Genomic DNA, 19,172 nt, shown 5'->3' on the forward strand with positions numbered 1-19,172 from the left:
CAAGGAGGAAGCGGACAAGCGGTAACATATAAACGTCTTAATTGTAAGACTACACTGTAACACTAAACTCCTCCGGGCTGGCCGCCCGGGGTATATCATGAGGCCACGCCTACCCCTCGGGCGTGGCCACCGCCCACTCGGTGCGTGGAATGATGTCACCACGCCAGTGGGCTTTTGTGTCCGCCACAGGACCATCTATTTATGAGATGTACCCAGAAGGAGTATGGGTTGGGAGGAGGAAATGTTGGCTTGGTCACATGCTCACTTCAGAGCTATCTTGTCTTGGGTTTGTATTGTAGGGTCAAATCATATATATATATATATATATATATATATATATATATATATATATATATATATATATATATATATATATATATATATATATATATATATATATATATATATATATATATATATAATCGGGAGATTAAATCAGACGTGGACGTAGCTTCAGGACGTCGATCTTTAATTGTCGACAAGCTTTCGACCAACAAAGGTCTTCTTCTTAGTCGTCCCCAAGTTCAACGGAAGTCTTCCATTGACTTCCGTTGAACTTGGGGACGACAAAGAAGAAGACCTTTGTTGGTCGAAAGCTTGTCGACAATTAAAGATCGACGTCCTGAAGCTACGTCCGCGTCTGATTTAATCTCCCGATTATTTATTTAATGCAAATGAGACGCCCTGCTCGTACTGTGGAGTTTCTACTATTTCTCACAGTTTTATATATATATATATATATATTAGAATAAAATTATTTAGTGCTCCAACCTAATGAGCGCACGCAGTGATGTCACCGCCACATACGTACGCCTTGCCTGCCAAACTGGAGGAGCCATCTAGCAGTATGTAATTTTAGATCTTATTTCAAATACAATCATGAGTGCATGCAAAAGCTCACAGTTACCGACATGGTTTCGCCCTTTTTGGGCCATTATGGAGTCGCATAATGACTGGTTTACAACCGAAAGGTTTTCAGATTCACAGGTGTATGCAAAACTCACTGCATTGCATCCCTCCATGATGGCTACAGCCAGTATATTGCCTGGAAAAAATTGGTCCACCTCACCAATCCAATTCTGGACCAGTCAAGTCCTCTGCTTATAGCTTTTGCAGAATCGCTGTAAGTTGTCACTTCCAAAACGTTCGTTTCAACATTTGGATCACTCCTTGGACCATCGGTTGTGTCAGGGAGGTTGTATTGGGAGGTAGGAAAAAGAGCTTGATCTTTTTTAGTAGCAGGTGAGGGTGGCATGGGGCATTGTCCAGTAGCATTAAGGTCTTCCTGCCTTGTCCTCCCATCCTGGTGCCCAACTTCTTCATGTAGAACTTGCAGAGGTTGCTGGTCATCCATGACTTTTTGTTGGCATGGTAGTCCTAGGGGAGATCCTTATGATCAAGACTTCCAAAACAACGGGGCTCGATTGCCTTGCCAATGACGACGGGGATCTTCTTCTCTCCAAAGCGCGTTGGCACATAACATCACAGTTATTCGTTGTTTTGATATCTTCTCACCAGAACAGTCCTCACCTTTGAAATGCAATGTAGAATCAACCGCTTTGAATAAAAGCCCCATCTGGTCCATGTTGACAATGTCCTTCAGTGTGTATCCCTGGCAAAGCTCAGGTAGTTTGGCCTTCCACTCTTCCACTGTTGCACTGTTGATGTGGAGAAGTTTCCTTCTGTATCCATCCTTTCTACCCCATTCCTCCCCACACGCATTGTTTGGCCAAGTTTCCCTCAATGTTGTGCTTCAACTCTGCTGTTGGTTCCGTCTCCCCCTCCTCCCCTCTTTACTGCAACTTTTGTCCTGTTGTGTTCCTGATTTGTTCAGTGTTCTAGCTCTTCCACAAGCCTAGACTCTGCATACAAAAAAAACTGTCATAGGTTGGCAACAATTGCATAGGCTTGATGGGCCGAATGGTATCTTTCTGTGTTGTAGTTCCTTGGAAGGGAAGTCATCTATTACATATCATGAACCATGATGTCTGTCTGTTTGTTCGTGTGTGTCCCTTTTACAGCGGCTGCTTCCCCTTTCTGATGGAGATTACCAACAGGTGTTCACTTTTTTTATTGTTATTCCCAATGGCTCAATATTCACTTTTGAAATGTCAGGAGAATAAATAAAATAAAAAAACACCTTTAGAGGCCATTTTCCCCCGCAATGCGGGGGTTGGCCTTTTTCGGGCACCGTGGTTATTGTTGTTTTTGTTGGTCCCCTTTTTGAAGCAATGTTTTACGGCCGGATGCCCTTCCTGCCGCCAACCCTTTTTGTCGCCTTTTACGACAAACAGGGAATTACCAGTGAACTGGTACTCAATTAGCCGACCTCGGAAGGATGACAGGCTGAGTCAACCCCCCTGGCGTTAATTCAGCGATCGACCGGGATTCGAACCCAGGATCCTAGGATCCTAAGCTGGCACCCTAGCCGCTAGCCCAACACCAGGCACCAGGCACCAGGCAACACAACACCAAGCACCAGGCTAACCCAACACCAGGCAACACCAGGCAGGAAAATAGGCATGAATAATTTTGATGCAAAATTTTATTTCACAAGCAGGATATTTTACCCTCTTTTTAGACAAATTCAACCTCTGCCGCCCGGCGTTGCACCACCATTTGGTGGTGGGCAGTATAAGTAGCTCATTGATTTTGCTCTGAGTGAAACCAAGAGTACAACACAATTAACATTTTAAAAGTCTATGAAATAATTTAAATTGATCGATTAATTTAAACTTTTCCTGTCACTCTGGAGGGGTACTTTTGCTTGTAGAATATAATTGCTGGAAATGTTAATTTCACAACATTCCATATCTAACTTTATTTAAATTGTAAACCTCAAAACACAGTTCCCTTGCTTAAAATAAAAATCTGAACCTGTAAGCAATTGACTGGTTTCCCAACCACCCAGATCATCAGCCGGGCACCATTCTTCCTTGAGGTTTCGACCCTTTCAGCCCTGAACCTTTCCAAACAGCGGATCCACAACCTTAGTCACGGATCCACATCAGTAGATTACCTACATCAATAGATCCACAACCCTAGTTGCGTCCTCAGTACCCCCACGCGGGGGCTATTGTCAAATTTAAATGAGAGTTAGAGATAAAAGCTATCTTGGCCCGCCTGGTCCCCTATATTTAATCGCCCGAGTAAGAGAAATGTCTCATCGTCTCACATCTGTCTCGCATAATGGCAGGAGGGTCAATCACATCTTCATGTGGCATTCTACTTTTGAAATTTCGATGAAACCTGACCACAACTTTCATCACCCGTGATGTACCGAAGTTTGTTCACGGCACGAAAATAATCGGGGTCTAAGGGGGTGTACCAGGGGTCAAAGTGGATCCAGGTTTCCAGGTTTGACCCCCCCCCCCCGTCTCCCCCCCTGCCCCCCCCCCACCCCCCCAAAATAGGAATTTGCTTTTTCTCTCTGAAACTACCCACAATATTTCAATGAAACTTGACCACAACCTTCATCACCCATGATCTACCAATGTTTGTTCACGGCACAAAGAAAATCGAAGTTTAAAGGGGTCTACGTGGGGTCAAAGTGGGTCCAGGTTTGACTCCCCAAAATAGGTATTTGCTTTTTTCTCAGAATATACACACGCAATTCTGATGAAACTTAACCACAACCTTAATCACCCATGTTGTACCAAAGTTTGTTCACAGCATTAAAAAAAATCAGGCCGTGAGGGGTCTTCTGTGGGGTTGCCCCTTAAAATAGGTATTTGCTCTTTTTTCTGAAACTACATACACAATTTCAATGAAACTTCACTACAACCTTCATCACCCGTGATGTACCAATGCTTGTTCAAGCCATTAGAAAAATTGGGGTCTGAGGAGGTATACAGGATGGGAGAGGGGGGAGGTGGGGTATAGGGGTTGCCCCCCCAAAATAGGTATTTTTTTGTTTGTTTGTTTGAAGTCTTATGATTATGTTAGTATGATTCTACATGCTGCCCTGTCTTCTAGAAACCATTGAAATTGGTATAAAATACTTTTAGTCAGTGCAGTATACTGTTTACTCTACCAGGTGAGTGCCAGGGGTATTGCCCCTACGTTTCTGTCTGTGTTTGGGATTCTGTTGCCCTGTCGTTCATTTCATCGATTTGACTAATTTAAATGATTGATTTCTGTATGATTATTTTGCAACAAAGTTTATTATAAACATTTTTACAACAACTAGTTCATAACCATGCAGAAGAAGTGTCAAAATAAGCAATAGCTTGAAAGATTGACAGCCCTTTCAATCAAGCCAATAAAAAAGAATATATGGTCATAATGCAAAATAGAAAAGAAGCAAAATAAAAGCAACAAGTCAGGAGACGACGATGGTTCACGAGCGAGCGGTATTCAATGACAAAGGACGGACTATAACCGAAACAGGCCCGGACAGGCCAGGCCCGGAAATGTCAAAACGAAGGTTACTGACCTTGAAATGAGATAGAAAATAATGTATAATCAGTTTTGAGGTTAGTTAGCTACACAATACCGAAATTTCTGTGAAAAATAAAATGAAAAAAAAGATGAAAAAAATGGGGGGGGGGGGGGGGAAACAATGAAAAATCGAGCTCCGTGGGCTAGACACATGACATTGGCCTAACCAAATATCCAAACCCCTGTCAGATTCTACCAAACCCCTCGGAGAAGATGTAGCTTGAACTCGATTACCCCCTAAAAAGACATCTTTTTCGGGCGTGGTTCGGCCCACAATGGGCGCAATACGCCCACTCGAGGCAGGACACAACTAGATCATGATATCAACCTCCCACCCAAGTTTCATCAAGATCGGATGATATCATCGGGTAGTTATGCTACGGACAGACAGACACACACACCGACAGACGCGCACACATGACGAATATAGTGGTCACTTCATAACCCGTGAACCAAAAAAAGGGAGGTCCTCTTTCCCTCATTACACCCCACACTTTTATATAAAATTGACCTCCTGGGGTGTCGGGGTATGCAATTGTTAACGTTGTGATGTAATTTTGTTCGTTATCCAAGCAGGGCAATTTGTTCTTTGGTACAAAGTCATAGTCAATTTGACAGGTAAGTAGAAGCAATGTTGTTATAAACTATGCGCAACAACAATTAACAGGCAATAAACAGGTAAATAACAAGTCAGCTCTTAAGTCGTTCAATAAAATAATTCGGTACGATATCCAGTTAAATGCATTTTCTTCACAGTTTAAATAAATAAATAATGTCTTAAGAGACTGCCCTTCGTGTTACCTCCATGTTGTGGTACAAACGTTTGGATTTAATTGGTATTCCTGGAGGATTCATTTGGTAATTAATCTTTATTAATAACCAGCATAGTGTTACATCACCACGCATGGACCGACTTTCACCCCTATCCGTTGGTTTGTGAATATACACTAACAGCTCAGTTATCGTTGAATCCAGTGATCCAGTGATCGCTGTCCACATGACACTATATTAATATTGTCCCTACACAGCCTTACAATCAGTGTTTAATTGCACCACCAATTGGAATGTACAGGTTTCTTTTTTAAAGTTGGTTTTATCTTTTCATGCATGTGCGAATTAGCAATGGACTTCCCACGTAGGATAATGTTTTTTTATCTGTATGCTTTAGCAAACCGATTTATGATTTTCTGGTTCTCAGATAACTGAAGAAATGAAGAACTCTGCAATTGAAGTGCAGGGCAGTGATAAATGGAATACAAATGAGGATGAGGTGGAGGAAGTTTACGAAGATGATTTTGAGGTAATTTTGTCTTTTCCTTGTAATCACCATATTATGATGACTTGCTGAAAATATAAAATGCACTTGATGGTCCTCAAATTTCAAATAAAGTGTAATACTTTTAATCTTCTGCCTTTAATCTTGTAATCTTTAAGCCTGGTGTTGGTTTAGTGGTTAGGGTGCCGGCTTGGGATCCTAGGATCCTGGGTTCGAATCCTGGTCGATCACTGAATTAACACCAGGGGGTTGACTCAGCCTGTCATCCTTCCGAGGTCGGCAAATTGAGTACCAGCTTTCTGGGATGAATGATCCCAGTGTGTACCCCGATTTAGAATAGGTACACCATATCCCTGCATGTCATAAGGGTTGGCGACTAAGGGTTGGCGTCAGGAAGGGCATCCGGCCATAAAAACATTGCCTCAAGCAGGGAACCATGATTGTCATAGGGCCTGCAAGGCTAACCCCTGCTCTAGCAGGGAAAATGGCCTTAAAACGAGCATTCATTCATTATGTCACTTTTAATCTTCTTGTTGGACAAAAAAGAAGGCTCTCTACTTTTGAATTTATCCGTGTCAACAACATGTTTCTTTTGTGCAAGCTCTTTCGTTTAACTTCAACAAACTCCTTTTTCAAGTCACTTGCGCAGCTCAAGAAGCCCAGTGTATGTTGTACAGTAGTGCTGCACTGTGATGACAACCAGGATATTATAGTTGTGATAACATACTTGAAGTATAAAGTGACCCAGCAGTGCACCATTTTTTTGTTGTTGTTTTTGCAGACGTATAATGGCCCTTCCATCCTATAAGTATAAGGCATCAAGTGCAAAGTTTTAAGAGAGTAGGCCCCAAGTCCTAAGATTTAATTTTGGAGGCCCCAAGTCTTAAGAGAGAACATAGGAAATATTTAGAAATGTTGGATGATGGCCAGATTGCATACGCTTTGGGAACTTAAGGTAGGTGGCAGATTTTGGGAACTCAAAGTAGGCAGCATATTCTATCTCGTAAAGCTCTCATGATAACAGCCTGCAGTTTGTGTTCTTTTGGGGGGGTTTTGTATACATGGTCGAGACTTGCGGAAGAGCTGGTGTACTGAATGGATCAGGACACAAAATACGCAGGCATAGGGTGCACAAGTTGGACACAGAGGAAAATTGGAAGGAGGAGGGATTTGGGTAGGGTTAATGAGGGTAGAAAAGATCATGGCTTTGGATTGGAGATGAACTGAGATGGTGGTGAACAGCTGTCTTGAAGCCTTGGAGGGAAGAGTGAGATTGAAGAGAATGTGGAAGTTCATTCCATAGGCAGGGAAAAAGAGGAACAAATGAGTGGAGGTGGGCAGTGATCCGGGATTTCGTTTGTTTCACCAGAAGGGGGTTGATGGTGGACCATGTGAGTTCTGCAGAAACCTGAGGGGGACAAAGCACGGAAAGAGCAGAAAGGAGGTGGTCGAAGACATAGAGACCAATGACCTGTCTGCAATGGCGAAGTGATAAACTCATACACTCGGCTTCATTGTGGGAGATTCCAATAATCTTAATGGCCTTGGTTTCCACAGCGTCAAACTAAGCAAGATGTGAGGCATGGGAGCCAGCCCATTGGGGAGAGCAGTACTCCATCATGCTGCGGATGAAGGCCTTGTTGATGGATAGTTCAGGCGAGCCAAGTAAGAACTGTGTACGATGGAGGGTGCCCGGTCAGTGGCTGACTTTGGAGGCCAACTTTGAAATGTGGTTTGCCCAAGAGTTTATTATTTTTTATCATGAGTTTATTATTTATTTTTGTTTATCATGACCCAAGAGTTTGAATGACTGAACTTCCTCCAGAGGATTGTTAAGAAAGTATATAGGAGAGGGTTTGTCCATCAGGGAAATATAGTGAGAGTGTGAGATTTGTCAGGCTTGAAAGACATATTCCAAGTGTTTGACCAGCTTTTGATTTTTTTTTTCAAAATCTGAAGAGAGGGAAAAGGCTGCAGTCTGCCTGTCTGAAGGATGAGGGATGTCAAAGTACAGTGTGGAGTCATCACAAAATCGATCAATAGGATTTTTCAGAGAGTCAGAGAGTCCATTGATGAAGATCAGGAATAGGACTGGGCCCAGAACACTGCCTTGGGGCACTCCAGCCTTAATAGGGAGAGTTGATGAAAGGATTCTGTTGAGTGCCACACATTGGCTATGAGCGTAGAGGAAGTCCAGTAAGCCTTTTGTGGAGTTGGCCTTGGATGCCATAGGCAGAGAGTTTGGAGAGTAAGCCAGGATGCCAGTAAATCCAGACTATCAACTACCAACAGAAGATCCAACAACAGAAGAACTATAAACTATCAACAGAAGAAGGAGAGTAAATCCAGACTATCAACAGCACGAGATATGTCCAGAGGGATGGTCGTGATCTCATGTCTGACATTGAGGGCCTCCATTCATTGTTGGGTGATTAGAAACGGCATGTCCAATGTGGAGTGACCTGGACTAAAACCAAATTGGTGATCTGAGATGAGGTTGTTGGAGAAAAGGAGGGATTTCTTATCAACTGTGATGATGGATTCCATGGCCTTTCTGATTGGAAGTCAGCTGATTGGTCTGTAGTTAAGGGGATCCGTTTTTTCACCTTTTATGTAGTGCAATGATGTTGGTGGATTTCCAAGCAGATTGGAGGGTGACCGATCGCAAATGACAGTGAAAATGGCAGAGAGAGGATGTGCAAGTTAAATATACGAGTAAATGACTGCAAATGCTTTCTTCTCTGAGGAGAATCGGTCTACAAACCTCATTACAAAAATCTCAGCATGGTACTTTAGCTGGTTTGCATTGATTTATTGATAAAATGTGAAGAATGACAGCCTTGCCGAGCATGAGGGATTCAGTCTGGTTTATTGAGTAGAGACTTTATCTCACATATAACACCCCAGCTCCTCCCCCTGCTACAGATTTATGTATAAAATACAAAAACCCCTCCAGTAATCACAGGGTATTTTAACAGTTGTACAAAATTTTGTTGTTGCTCTTTAATCATCCTTTAGTTCTGAAAAGAACACCATTAAAATCCCCAACAAATTAATATACACCAATAAACAGATAGTGTGTTGAGGGTCTTTTATTCATTCTTTGGCAAAAATATATCTGCAAACAGACAGACATTGGGGATGGGAAATACCTTAATTTTTTTCACCATGTTGGGTTTGGAAAGTAACAAGCATATATGTTGGAGATGTGGGGAATTGGGGGTAAAAGCATGTAATGTGGTGGGGGGAGGTGTAACTCGCTCTCATTTCACCACTTCAAAAGCACCTGATATATATTCTGAACATTTGTTACGAAGCAAGACTCAAACATTTCTGCTTCTGTTCTAGGACTATAGTGACGACTTTGAAGAATATGTGGATGATGAGGAAGATGAAGAGATGGATCATAAGAAAAGAGGAAGTGATGTTGAAAATGGCAACAGTGCTCTTGCCGGTGTCATTGAAGGTGCTGATTCTTGCCGGTGCAATCTCGCATTGTGCCGGTGTCATTGTCATTCGGCAGAAAACGTAGAAAGACTGGTCTTTAAGAAGGATAATTTACAGGAGTCTTCTGACTCTGCTGGTTTGCAATAATTTAATTGTAATCTTTATCATTATCCGTCCCATCTTCATCGCAAATGACATCATATTGTGGCGAATCTTTTATGCAGCAAACTCTACAATCCATGGCTCAATATATCGGACAAAAATATTTTTGCTAAACTTCCTGTTGTTTGGGGGAAATAAATAATTGTGCTGATGAATCATTTAGGAAATAGTGGTTTTGTGGCAAGGAGGGACAGATATGGGAGTGAAGATATGTCATTTGCAAAAATTGCAGAGGACATTTATGTTGGGATCTTGAAAAGAAGTTCTCATATATGAGCTACTGATAGAGCTTATTCACCAGTATTGTAAGAACAACAGAGTGGAAAACACAAAAGAACAACAAATTCGAGGTTTATTTTTTGCCAAAAAGTAAAGACTCAGTCCAATGGTACACCCACAGAATGACCTGCAGAGGCGATGATAAATGGTTGCTTTGGTCGAGAAGTCTAAGGTAGGCTTATGTCATTCCGCAACTCTGCGAGGGAATTTAGGATCTGAACAGTGTTCCTCTTTATTTTTATTTTTTATTTTTTATTTTTTGCCTTTTAACAAAGGCTCTTTGAAAAAAATAGTCTTTTTTGACAAAGGCCACTCTATGGCTGAAACTGAAATTGTGGAGTCTCTGCCTTTTGGAAAAAAAAACCTCTAATGTCCAGTTGATTGTGCTTTTGCATTTTACGCTTTGTGGTTCTCGCATTTATCGGCAATTAGGGTCTCTCCCAACTACAATTTTCTCTTTGATACTGATGCTTCTATTTATATTGGTGCTGAGACAATTGTAAGAGCCATGTAAATATTGGTGGAGTTGGTAACAAGCTAACAAAATCAAAGCCTATGACTACGTGCAGACATGATGGGCCTAGTGGCTTCCTCCTGCATTTAATTTCCTTGTTATTCCTTGTAACTTATTGGCATGAATATGCTGGACTGTTAAGAGCTCGAAGCAGAGTTGAGCTGCTTTTGGTTGAGTTGAGAGACCTATTGGACACTGTTGTCGACTGAGGGGTGCAACATAGCTCGGTAGAGTGTTTGCCTCTGAGATGTCTAGTCCTAGATTTCCCCCACCTCAGCTCCCTCCACTGGTTGAATGTCAGAAAAATGTGGCATCTATTTTTATACCTCTGCTGACTCAGTCACCGGAGGCATTAGGTTTTCTGGTTGTCCGTCCGTCAGTGCATCAGTGATAGGTTTTTCGTTACTGCGATAACTTAAGAATGGCTGAAGGGATCTAAGTCAAACTTGGTACATGTATTATAATGATGCAAAGACAAACTGATTAGATTATGAAATCAAAAGGTCAAAGGTCAAATGTCACATTAGGTACAAATTATGTTGACGTACTAACTTGTGAACCAGTGATGGAATTTTGACAAACTTGGTACGAGTATACCGTATATTATGATGCAACGATGAACCAATTAGATTTCAGCATCAAGAGGTCAAAGGTCAGAGGCCATGTAGGTAAAAATGTGATACTCGAGAACAGCTGAAGTGATTTAAATCAAACTTGGTACAAGTATGTATAATGATGTAATAATGTGAGCGGAGGTACATCAGCCGATGTCGCAGGTATATCAGCCGTCGAAAAGTGCCATAGTAGTTTTATGTAGGCACGTGATCGCTTGTGCTTATTTGATTGGTAGTTTTTACAATGCGTTGGATATATCAACGCTCTCGTGCAAAAATTGTATATTTTTGATATTTTTCTCCTAACCAGAAAGTCTTAGTTACCTCAACAAAGTATGCGCAAAGTAACTGTGCATCTTCCTGTGCAGGATTTGGGAAGGAAAAGCATATCCACTCTTCATTGTTCAACTTCACAGCAGTGGGAGATGAAAGGCGAGTTGGAATGGGGCAACCATCTCATTTCAGGTACTTTGTCATAGCAACCCCGGCAAGAGGCAGAATCACATGTATTTGCCAAAGAATGTGTTTGCAAGTACAAGGATTGATCAATGAATCCAATGCACATTGCACAACATATTTGAAGAAAAGTAACACAAGGGTGATTGTTCAGTTAATGGGTTTAAATTGTGAAAAGACTCTATTAAATGTAATTTTGTTAATTTTCGTAATGGATTTTTTTTTAACTTGAAGGTTTAAACTTGCTGATTAATCACTGGAGTTTGTATCTACTTTGATAGAATAGTTTGGCTGAAGGGTTGTAGCAGGATGGGATTATGAAGGCAAGTAGAGAAAGACTAAGCTTAAACCATAAAAGCTAAACAATCTATCAAACATACCTACCATGGACCAATAGCAGGCCTGTGATACCATTGATAGTCATGGCTTTGGATTCCACTGTTTCAAGGAGGGACACATGGGATTTTGGGGCCTCTGTCAACAGTGGTGAGCTGTATTCTGTCAAGCTTCAAATGAATGCCTTACACCTGATGAATTACTGTGTAATGTCGAGGAAGAACCGAGCATGACAAATAATACATGTCCCTTGCCTGGTCTATAAGAGCTGTCTAGAAATGTGGCAATATAAGTGAGGTCGTGGAATATGTGACACTTAGAAGCTCCAGAGACTGGGCCTCTGCTCACAGTCAGCCAGTCACACAATGAGATGGAAAGATTGGCCAAATGATTCTTGCAGCTGGTTGGTGTGATATGTGACTTGATGGGATCAATTATTGTATTCCATGGTTTGGACTGGAGTTTATTTTTTACAGGACAGGGTTAGTGATATTGTAGCAGTAGTAGGAGAATGTTGATGTGAGACCAACCACTCAACAAACACTCCTTGATGCTTGTTGCCACTCACTCGCGTTCGCTCCCTTTTGAGCGTTTATCTCGCGATCAACATTCTCCTACGTGTGTGTGTGTGTGTGTGTGTGTGTGTGTGTGTGTGTGTGTGTGTGTGTGTGTGTGTGTGTGTGTGTGTGATGGAGTGATAGGAGACAGATAACCACCCTATTATTCCTCAATAATTGGAATATTGGTCTTTAAACACATACAGAGAACCAATGAATATCTGTTTATGTTCTATTTTAGGGAATGGCTTTATTTTTCTGATGACACTCATCGCCATCAAGAATATTGACAAGCAATATGTTAGAACTTGGTTTTTGGTTTAAATATCTTTGTTGAATAGAGATGAAATGATAATCCTCGTTCAACATTCTGGTCTGAGTGCCTCCCAAGCCACATATCATTTTGAGATTATAGGAAGTTCTTTTTTCTTGGCATCAATTAAATCTTTTAAAATCCTTCAGTTTGTTTGCTTTATTTACGCTCGTCTTGGTTATCTCTTTGATAAGACATTTTTGATATTGACACATTCATTGTCTTCTAATTAAATACCAAGTCTTTGATTTTTCTCCACTCTTTGGTTTGATTATTACATGGGTCTTTCATAATAATAATAATAATAATACATTTATTTTATACAGCGCTTTTCAAGAAGCCCAAAGACGCTTTGACAGAGTACAAAAAACAAGTGCAAAAAGACAAAAATCAAAAATAATCAAAGCAAAAGGAAGGAGAAGGAGAAGAGATAGTCAGGGGTTAAATGATGTGGGTTAAATGTTAAATGCAGTGTTCAACAGGTGGGTCTTGAGTGATGTTTTGAATGTGGTGAGTGAGGAGGAGTCTCTGATGGTGTGAGGTAGTGAGTTCCAGAGGGTGGGAGCAGCGATGGGGAAGGCCCTGTCCCCCCAGGATCTGAATTTGGTCCGGATGGGGGGGGGGGGGTCAGGAGGTTGGTACCAGCAGAGCGGAGGTTGCGGGTGGGAGTGTGTCTGGAGAGGAGGTCAGCCAGTTAGGATGGGGCCAGGTTATGGAGGGCTTTGTAGGTCAAGAGGAGGATTTTGTACTGGATTCTCTGGGGGATGGGGAGCCAGTGAAGCTTGTAAAGGACGGGGGTGATGTGGTCACGGGTCTGGGAATGGGTGAGTAGACGGGCAGCGGAGTTCTGAATGTATTGGAGTTTATTGGTGATTATTGAGGGTGAACCATAGAGGAGGCTGTTGCAGTAGTCCAGATGACGTGGATGAGGGTTTCTGCAGCCATGGGGGAGAGGGATGGACGGAGATGGGCGATGTTTTTCAGGTGAAAGAAGGCTGTCTTTGTGATCTGTTTAGTGTATTTGTCGAAGGAGATGGTTTGGTCAAAGATGATACCAAGATTCCGGATGTGAGGGGAGGTGGATACTGGGAAACCGTCGATGTTGAGGGCAAAGTTATGGGTGGATTTGGTGAGCGTTTTTGGGCCAATGATGATTATTTCAGATTTATCATCGCTAAGTTTGAGGAAGTTGATTTGAAGCCAGGATTTTATTTCAGTGATGCCGTTTGTCAGGATAGAGTGGGTGGCGGTGGAGATGGACTTGGTGGAGATGAAAAGCTGGATGTCATCAGCGAAGCAGTGGAATTGGAGACCATGACGGCGGATTAAGTGACCAAGGGGGGACAGGTACAGGATGAAGAGGAGGGGGCCAGGAACTGAACCTTGGGGGACACCTTGGGGGAGGGGAGCAGTGGGGGATTTGCAGTTATTGATGGAGATGAACTGGCGTCTGTCAGAGAGGTATGATTTGATCCAAGAGAGGGCAGTGCCGGTAACGTTAAAGGTGGATTCAAGTCGGGTGAGGAGGATGGTGTGATCGATGGTGTCAAAGGCAGCGCTGAGGTCGAGGAGTATGAGAATGTTGAGGTTGCCAGCGTCAGAGGAGAGGAGAGGAGAAGGTCGTTGGTGATTTTGAGGAGAGCAGTTTCAGTACTGTGGTTGGAGCGGAATCCGGATTGGAATGTTTCATACAGGTTATTGGCAGAGAGGTGATGTTTGAGTTGAGTGGCTACAGCACGTTCCAAAACTTTTGACAGAAAGGGTAGGTTGGAGATGGGTCTGAGGTTATTTAGGGTGTCAGGGTTGAATCCAGGTTTTTTCAGAATGGGGGTAACAGCAGCAATTTTGAGGGATGGTGGGACGATGCCTGTAGACAGGGAGGAGTTTATTGTTGCAGTGATAAGTGGAGAGAGAGCAGGAAGGGAGGCCTTGACAAAGCTGGAGGGGATGGGGTCAAGAGTGCAGGTGGCAGTTTTCATTCCTTTGAGGAGTTCAGAGAGGTCAGTAGGGGAGACTGGGGAGAATTGAGCCAGGGGTTGGCAGGATAAGGGGGGGCAGGTGGTTTGAGGGGGAGCGGGTGTGGTGGTGGTTAAGCTGTTGTAGATGTTGTCAATTTTGCATTGGAAGAATGAAAGGAAGGAGATGCAGTTGTCTACTGTGAATGACTGGGTGGTGGTGTTCAGGGGGCTGAGGAGTTTGTTTATTGTAGAGAAGAGTGCTTTTGGGTTTCCGGAGCCAGGGTGGATAATTTGAGAGTAGTAGGCGGAGCGGTTAGGGTTAGCCCATTAGGGTTAGTTAGGGTTAGGGTTAGTTAGCCCATTAGGCTAACCCCCGCTCTAGCAGGGAAAATGGCCTTAAAATGCATGTTGTTGTTGTTGTTGTCGGCGGAGCGGGCGCGGGAGAGGGCATCTTTGTAGTGTTGTAGGTGGTCCTTGTAGGCTTGGGAGTGAAGTCTTTAATTCTTTAGTCTTTAATTTATATACCAGTAAAAAAGGTGTTGGTAGTAAAAATTCCCCAACCCAATTTTTTTTTTTTTTTCTTATGTACGAGTATATCTTATATCAGTTTATGTTTTGCCAATTTCTTACATTTTCCAGTCGAAACAAACGTAGCATTATTCATTAATTTATAAGAGTACTTCTCAAAACATATTTTTTGCTTCTGTTCTCTTTTTACCTATGCCATCGAAGGTGGATGGAGGTTATGTTTTCACCCCAGTCTATCTGTTTGTTTGTCTGTCTGTCTGTGAACAAGATATCTCAAAAAGTTGTGGACGGATTCGGACGAAATTTTGCAGAGATGTAGCGTATGTGACAAGGACGAATCGATTCGATTTTGGTGAAGATCTGTATCTAGGTAGAATAATTTAAGTGATTCTTCACCATTGAGAGATAGGGCCAAAACGATATATATGTTGCATAAAGGTATATAAGCAGGATGTGTAGGCAGGATGTATGTTGTATGTGTAGGCAGGATGTATCAGAAAATTATGGACGAGTTTTGACATGCACCAGTTATGACAAAACGAGTTGCATAAATTGGTTAGGTGACAAGAACAAGCTGATTAGATTTTGGTTCAGGTCTGGATCCAGATACGATCTATCAGTGGGATACAAAACGTAAACTGTTCACCTGGCGGAGGTGTGGTCTCCACTTAGTGCTGTTCTAGTTCGTATTGTAATCAACATAGATTTTTAACCAATGACTAACTAAACTTTCAAATTTTATGAATTTTCTTCACTCTCAACACAGCAGATAAACATTTTCTCAAGTTCCTTTGTTGTATAACATAATTGTCTTTTATCATATAACGTAGTGAGTAATTTTTCTGTTGGTTTGCTTGTAGTAAGAAATGATTGTTTATAACCACTGAGCCATTCTTTTCTCAGACTCTCTATCAGGGGCATAGGGCAGGTATTTTTGTGGAGTTCTTCTGGATATTTTAATTCAACCTCAAAATCATACCCAACTTCTGCTTTGTCTATTTCCTTTTGAGAAGAGATAACGATGTTTTGTAAAACTCTTTCATAATGTTTCTATTTAACCGATTTGAGTTTTCCACACAGTAAAGCTTGTGACATAGCCCATCCATATAAATTGTTGGCATCATAATACATGAAGTAAGAATTATCTTTTGTAGCATCATAGTTGGGAAGATATTTGTTGTTTGCTATAGCATATCTCTTAGAACAGACTTGTGATATACCACGTATTTTAGCCTTTTCTGTCATCAAAATCATATCTACATCATCGATTAATTCCAACGGCTCTTTCGTCTTCTTTAGCATAGCAATCCAAGTAAATCCAGGATCGGTGAAATATTGATCGGGGTTGAGTCCATATGATTGCTTATTATGACAGACATCAGCTAAAAGCCTCAACTACAACAGCTAATAAATGAACATTAGTCTTTAGATACAAGTCATGATATTCACCCATATTTTTTATACCAAACTTTTTCCAAACTTCCTTTGCCAGAGAATATTCCTTATCTGTTATATGTCTCTTATTCAACTCCTAAAAAAAACTTTATTTAGAAGAGAGCTGTGTTTCTTTAAACCTCTCAAACAAATTAATATAATCATAGGGATATACACCTTCTTGCGACAAAAGTCCAATTTCTTCCTGATTTGAGAAATGAGTTTGAAGAATGGGAAAACCTTTGGTGTTTGATACCAAGTCAGATATTGAATTAGATATAAACTTGAATGTGTCAAGAAATCTAATATGAGTTATTGGTGATGTGAAGATTTTTTTTGTAAATGAGATGTAATTTTGGTCTGTGTTAGGAATGGTTGAAATGTATCCACTGGTTTTCCTCAATTCATTTATATAAGGATGTGTGTCATAATGAGTGTTGTTGTGAAGAAAGACTGAAATGAAAGAGGGAAGTTTAAAATTAAGATAACAACTTTGATGAGTTGGTCCTCCATATTCTCAAGTGAGATGACAGTGGTCTCTTAACTTTAGACCTTCACTTCTTTCCTTCTCACAAATATGACAGATATTGTTTTCTCTTCCTTTGTGAAGAACATTGGCTTATAGGTTTTTCCCATTGTCCGAGATAATTGAACACAGTCTTTTTTTTCTGTCGTTTTACAAACTCTTGGGAGGCATTTTCTCCTCTGTAGAGCTCTAACTTGTATTTTTCACCAACTAATGATTTTATATAAATAATAAAAACCAGGAGTATGTTTTTGGTATTTATTGGTGTATGATTGATTTGGATTTGGAGAAACACTGTCTATCTTTTCAAGGATACTTTCAAAATCAGTGTATATCACAAATGGATGCTTTATAGTCTGATTTACCTTTTTGAATGCCACATTTGAATCTGCTTTTGGCATATTAATTACCACTAATTTATGCTCCATACAGTATTTTGAATGTTGGTTCAATCTTTCTTTCATGTGAAAGAAGTTGAGACATTGCTTACAAGGATATGTTTCATAAGGTCTTTTACATGCTTACATCAAAAATTTATCAAGATTGACTACTTCTCAACACACACAATTAGTAGAGGAATGTTGATTGCGAGATAAAACCTCGACATGCAGATAGATAAAAACTATGCAGATAGATTGTGAGATGAAACCTTTTTTCCAAGTTTTACACCAAGAAGACTCGATCATCAAAATGCTTGCTTTTTGTACCTGCATGCAGACGGCGGAATGAGGAGCTATATAGCCTTGTAGCATTGGATTTGGTTTCCTTTGAACTTTTAGACTTGCCTCCAGTAAGTGCTTATGACACTTACATCTTGGCTTTTGGGCGCTCTGGAACCAAGCAGGTAAGGTGCATTGCTTACACTGTCCATATTGACTTTTACAATGCTTGCATTTGCACAGGGTTCCATGCTAAATGTTGACGTTTTTCAATTCCAATTAAAAGGTATGAATATATATTGAGCAGCAGTGTATTCTGTTCAAACGTGAACAATATTCCTTGGAGATTTATTGCTCAATGTAGGCAATGTGATCACCGTTTTGGCTTTGCACTTTCTTCAACCAACAGATTAAATATTTTGTTATAGTCTGTGTCACAAGATCTCGTCGATTGAGTTACACAATTCCACAACTTTCGCGCTCAGCTCCATGTGAGTTTTTTGGCCTTTGTACGAAGAGCTGATGTTGAATGTCCCCATTGCAAAAATAAATAAACAAACAAACGCACAGATTTAAGTTGGGGTGATGAATGGACCATTCTATTTCACGTAATCGCTGCGAGTGTGAAACTTGAGGGAAGCTATGAAATCTTCAAAAGTTTCATGGAGAAAGCCAAGGATAACTCTCACATTATGGGAGTTGTACCAATGTACCATCATGGGTGTACCATCGTATGCCCATGTCTAAACCCTTGCTCCATTGATACAATCAAAAGTGGTTTTGAAGCATGTCAAATTAACTGTCCCTTCAAGAGCTACCCTTGACGTATGATCAATGGTTTAGTGATATATTATGTGATTCATAACGCTAGCAATTGCTGATTACCAATCTGCAGAAAAAGGAAAACCATCATGTCATGTGCCTCCCTCTAGTATGAGTAGGATTATAGACGCTAAAAGAAATAGCATCAATAGCTCGAGACCAGCATTGGGAAACTCCACCAAGGAATTAACAGGCATTCAAAGTTTATCAGTCATAGATCATAGATTTAATAGTTCGATGAAGGTACATTTTTATATAGTTGCACAATTTAAACAAAATCACCAATCACTACTTTTTCACAATTGTGTTTTTGTCGAAACTGTATCTATCTTTCGGTGTGTGTACCTATAGTGTGTCTTTAGTAAGATTCTCGGTGTTAATTTTTCATACCTGTATACAAAATCGTCGGTTAATTCGTGTCGCGTATTCTGAGACCTAGTAGGCTACCGTGTCCGACCTTGAGGCTTTGTTTTTCTATCAGCGGTTCATCGATTGCGCTGCAATTACTTTCGTTCTCTGTTTTTGTCCCAGTCTTTCACCCCATACTTCCTTGTTTAAAATCTCAACTCAAAAAAAAAAAACCCAAAAAAATATTTCCTTCTCTGTTCTTATTCGTTTATTCGTTGTTCTTATTTGTTAATTCGTTCTTCGATCACGTTGTTAAAAATGTTTAAACTTTCCCCTGAAGAACTGTATTCTGTCGTATATTATAACACCTTTTTCTTCTTTTTCTATAAAAGGATGCTTTCGACTTGCTCACCAAATCTATTCATTCAAAAAAAAATTCCATCTCTGACAGTTCCTTTATTCAACATTCCCGAAACTCTACTGCACTCCACCTCTACTTCTAC

The 19,172-nt window shown here is 40.9% G+C and overlaps 1 protein-coding gene across 1 annotated transcript in view; it reads left to right on the forward strand.

Moving 5' to 3' along the window:
* DYNC2I1 (dynein 2 intermediate chain 1) overlaps positions 1–19,172 on the forward strand; it is a 144,223-nt gene that overhangs the window by 10,431 nt on the left and 114,620 nt on the right. The window contains exons 4-7 of the mRNA XM_068096871.2: positions 5,639–5,740; positions 9,065–9,182; positions 11,101–11,197; positions 17,558–17,684. Coding sequence (XP_067952972.2) covers positions 5,639–5,740; positions 9,065–9,182; positions 11,101–11,197; positions 17,558–17,684 — 444 coding nt within the window. The remainder of the gene's footprint in view (positions 1–5,638; positions 5,741–9,064; positions 9,183–11,100; positions 11,198–17,557; positions 17,685–19,172) is intronic.

Source organism: Myxine glutinosa, chromosome 7 (genome assembly GCF_964187855.1).
Source record: "Myxine glutinosa chromosome 7, kmMyxGlut1.1, whole genome shotgun sequence".
Lineage (NCBI taxonomy): Eukaryota > Metazoa > Chordata > Myxini > Myxiniformes > Myxinidae > Myxine > Myxine glutinosa.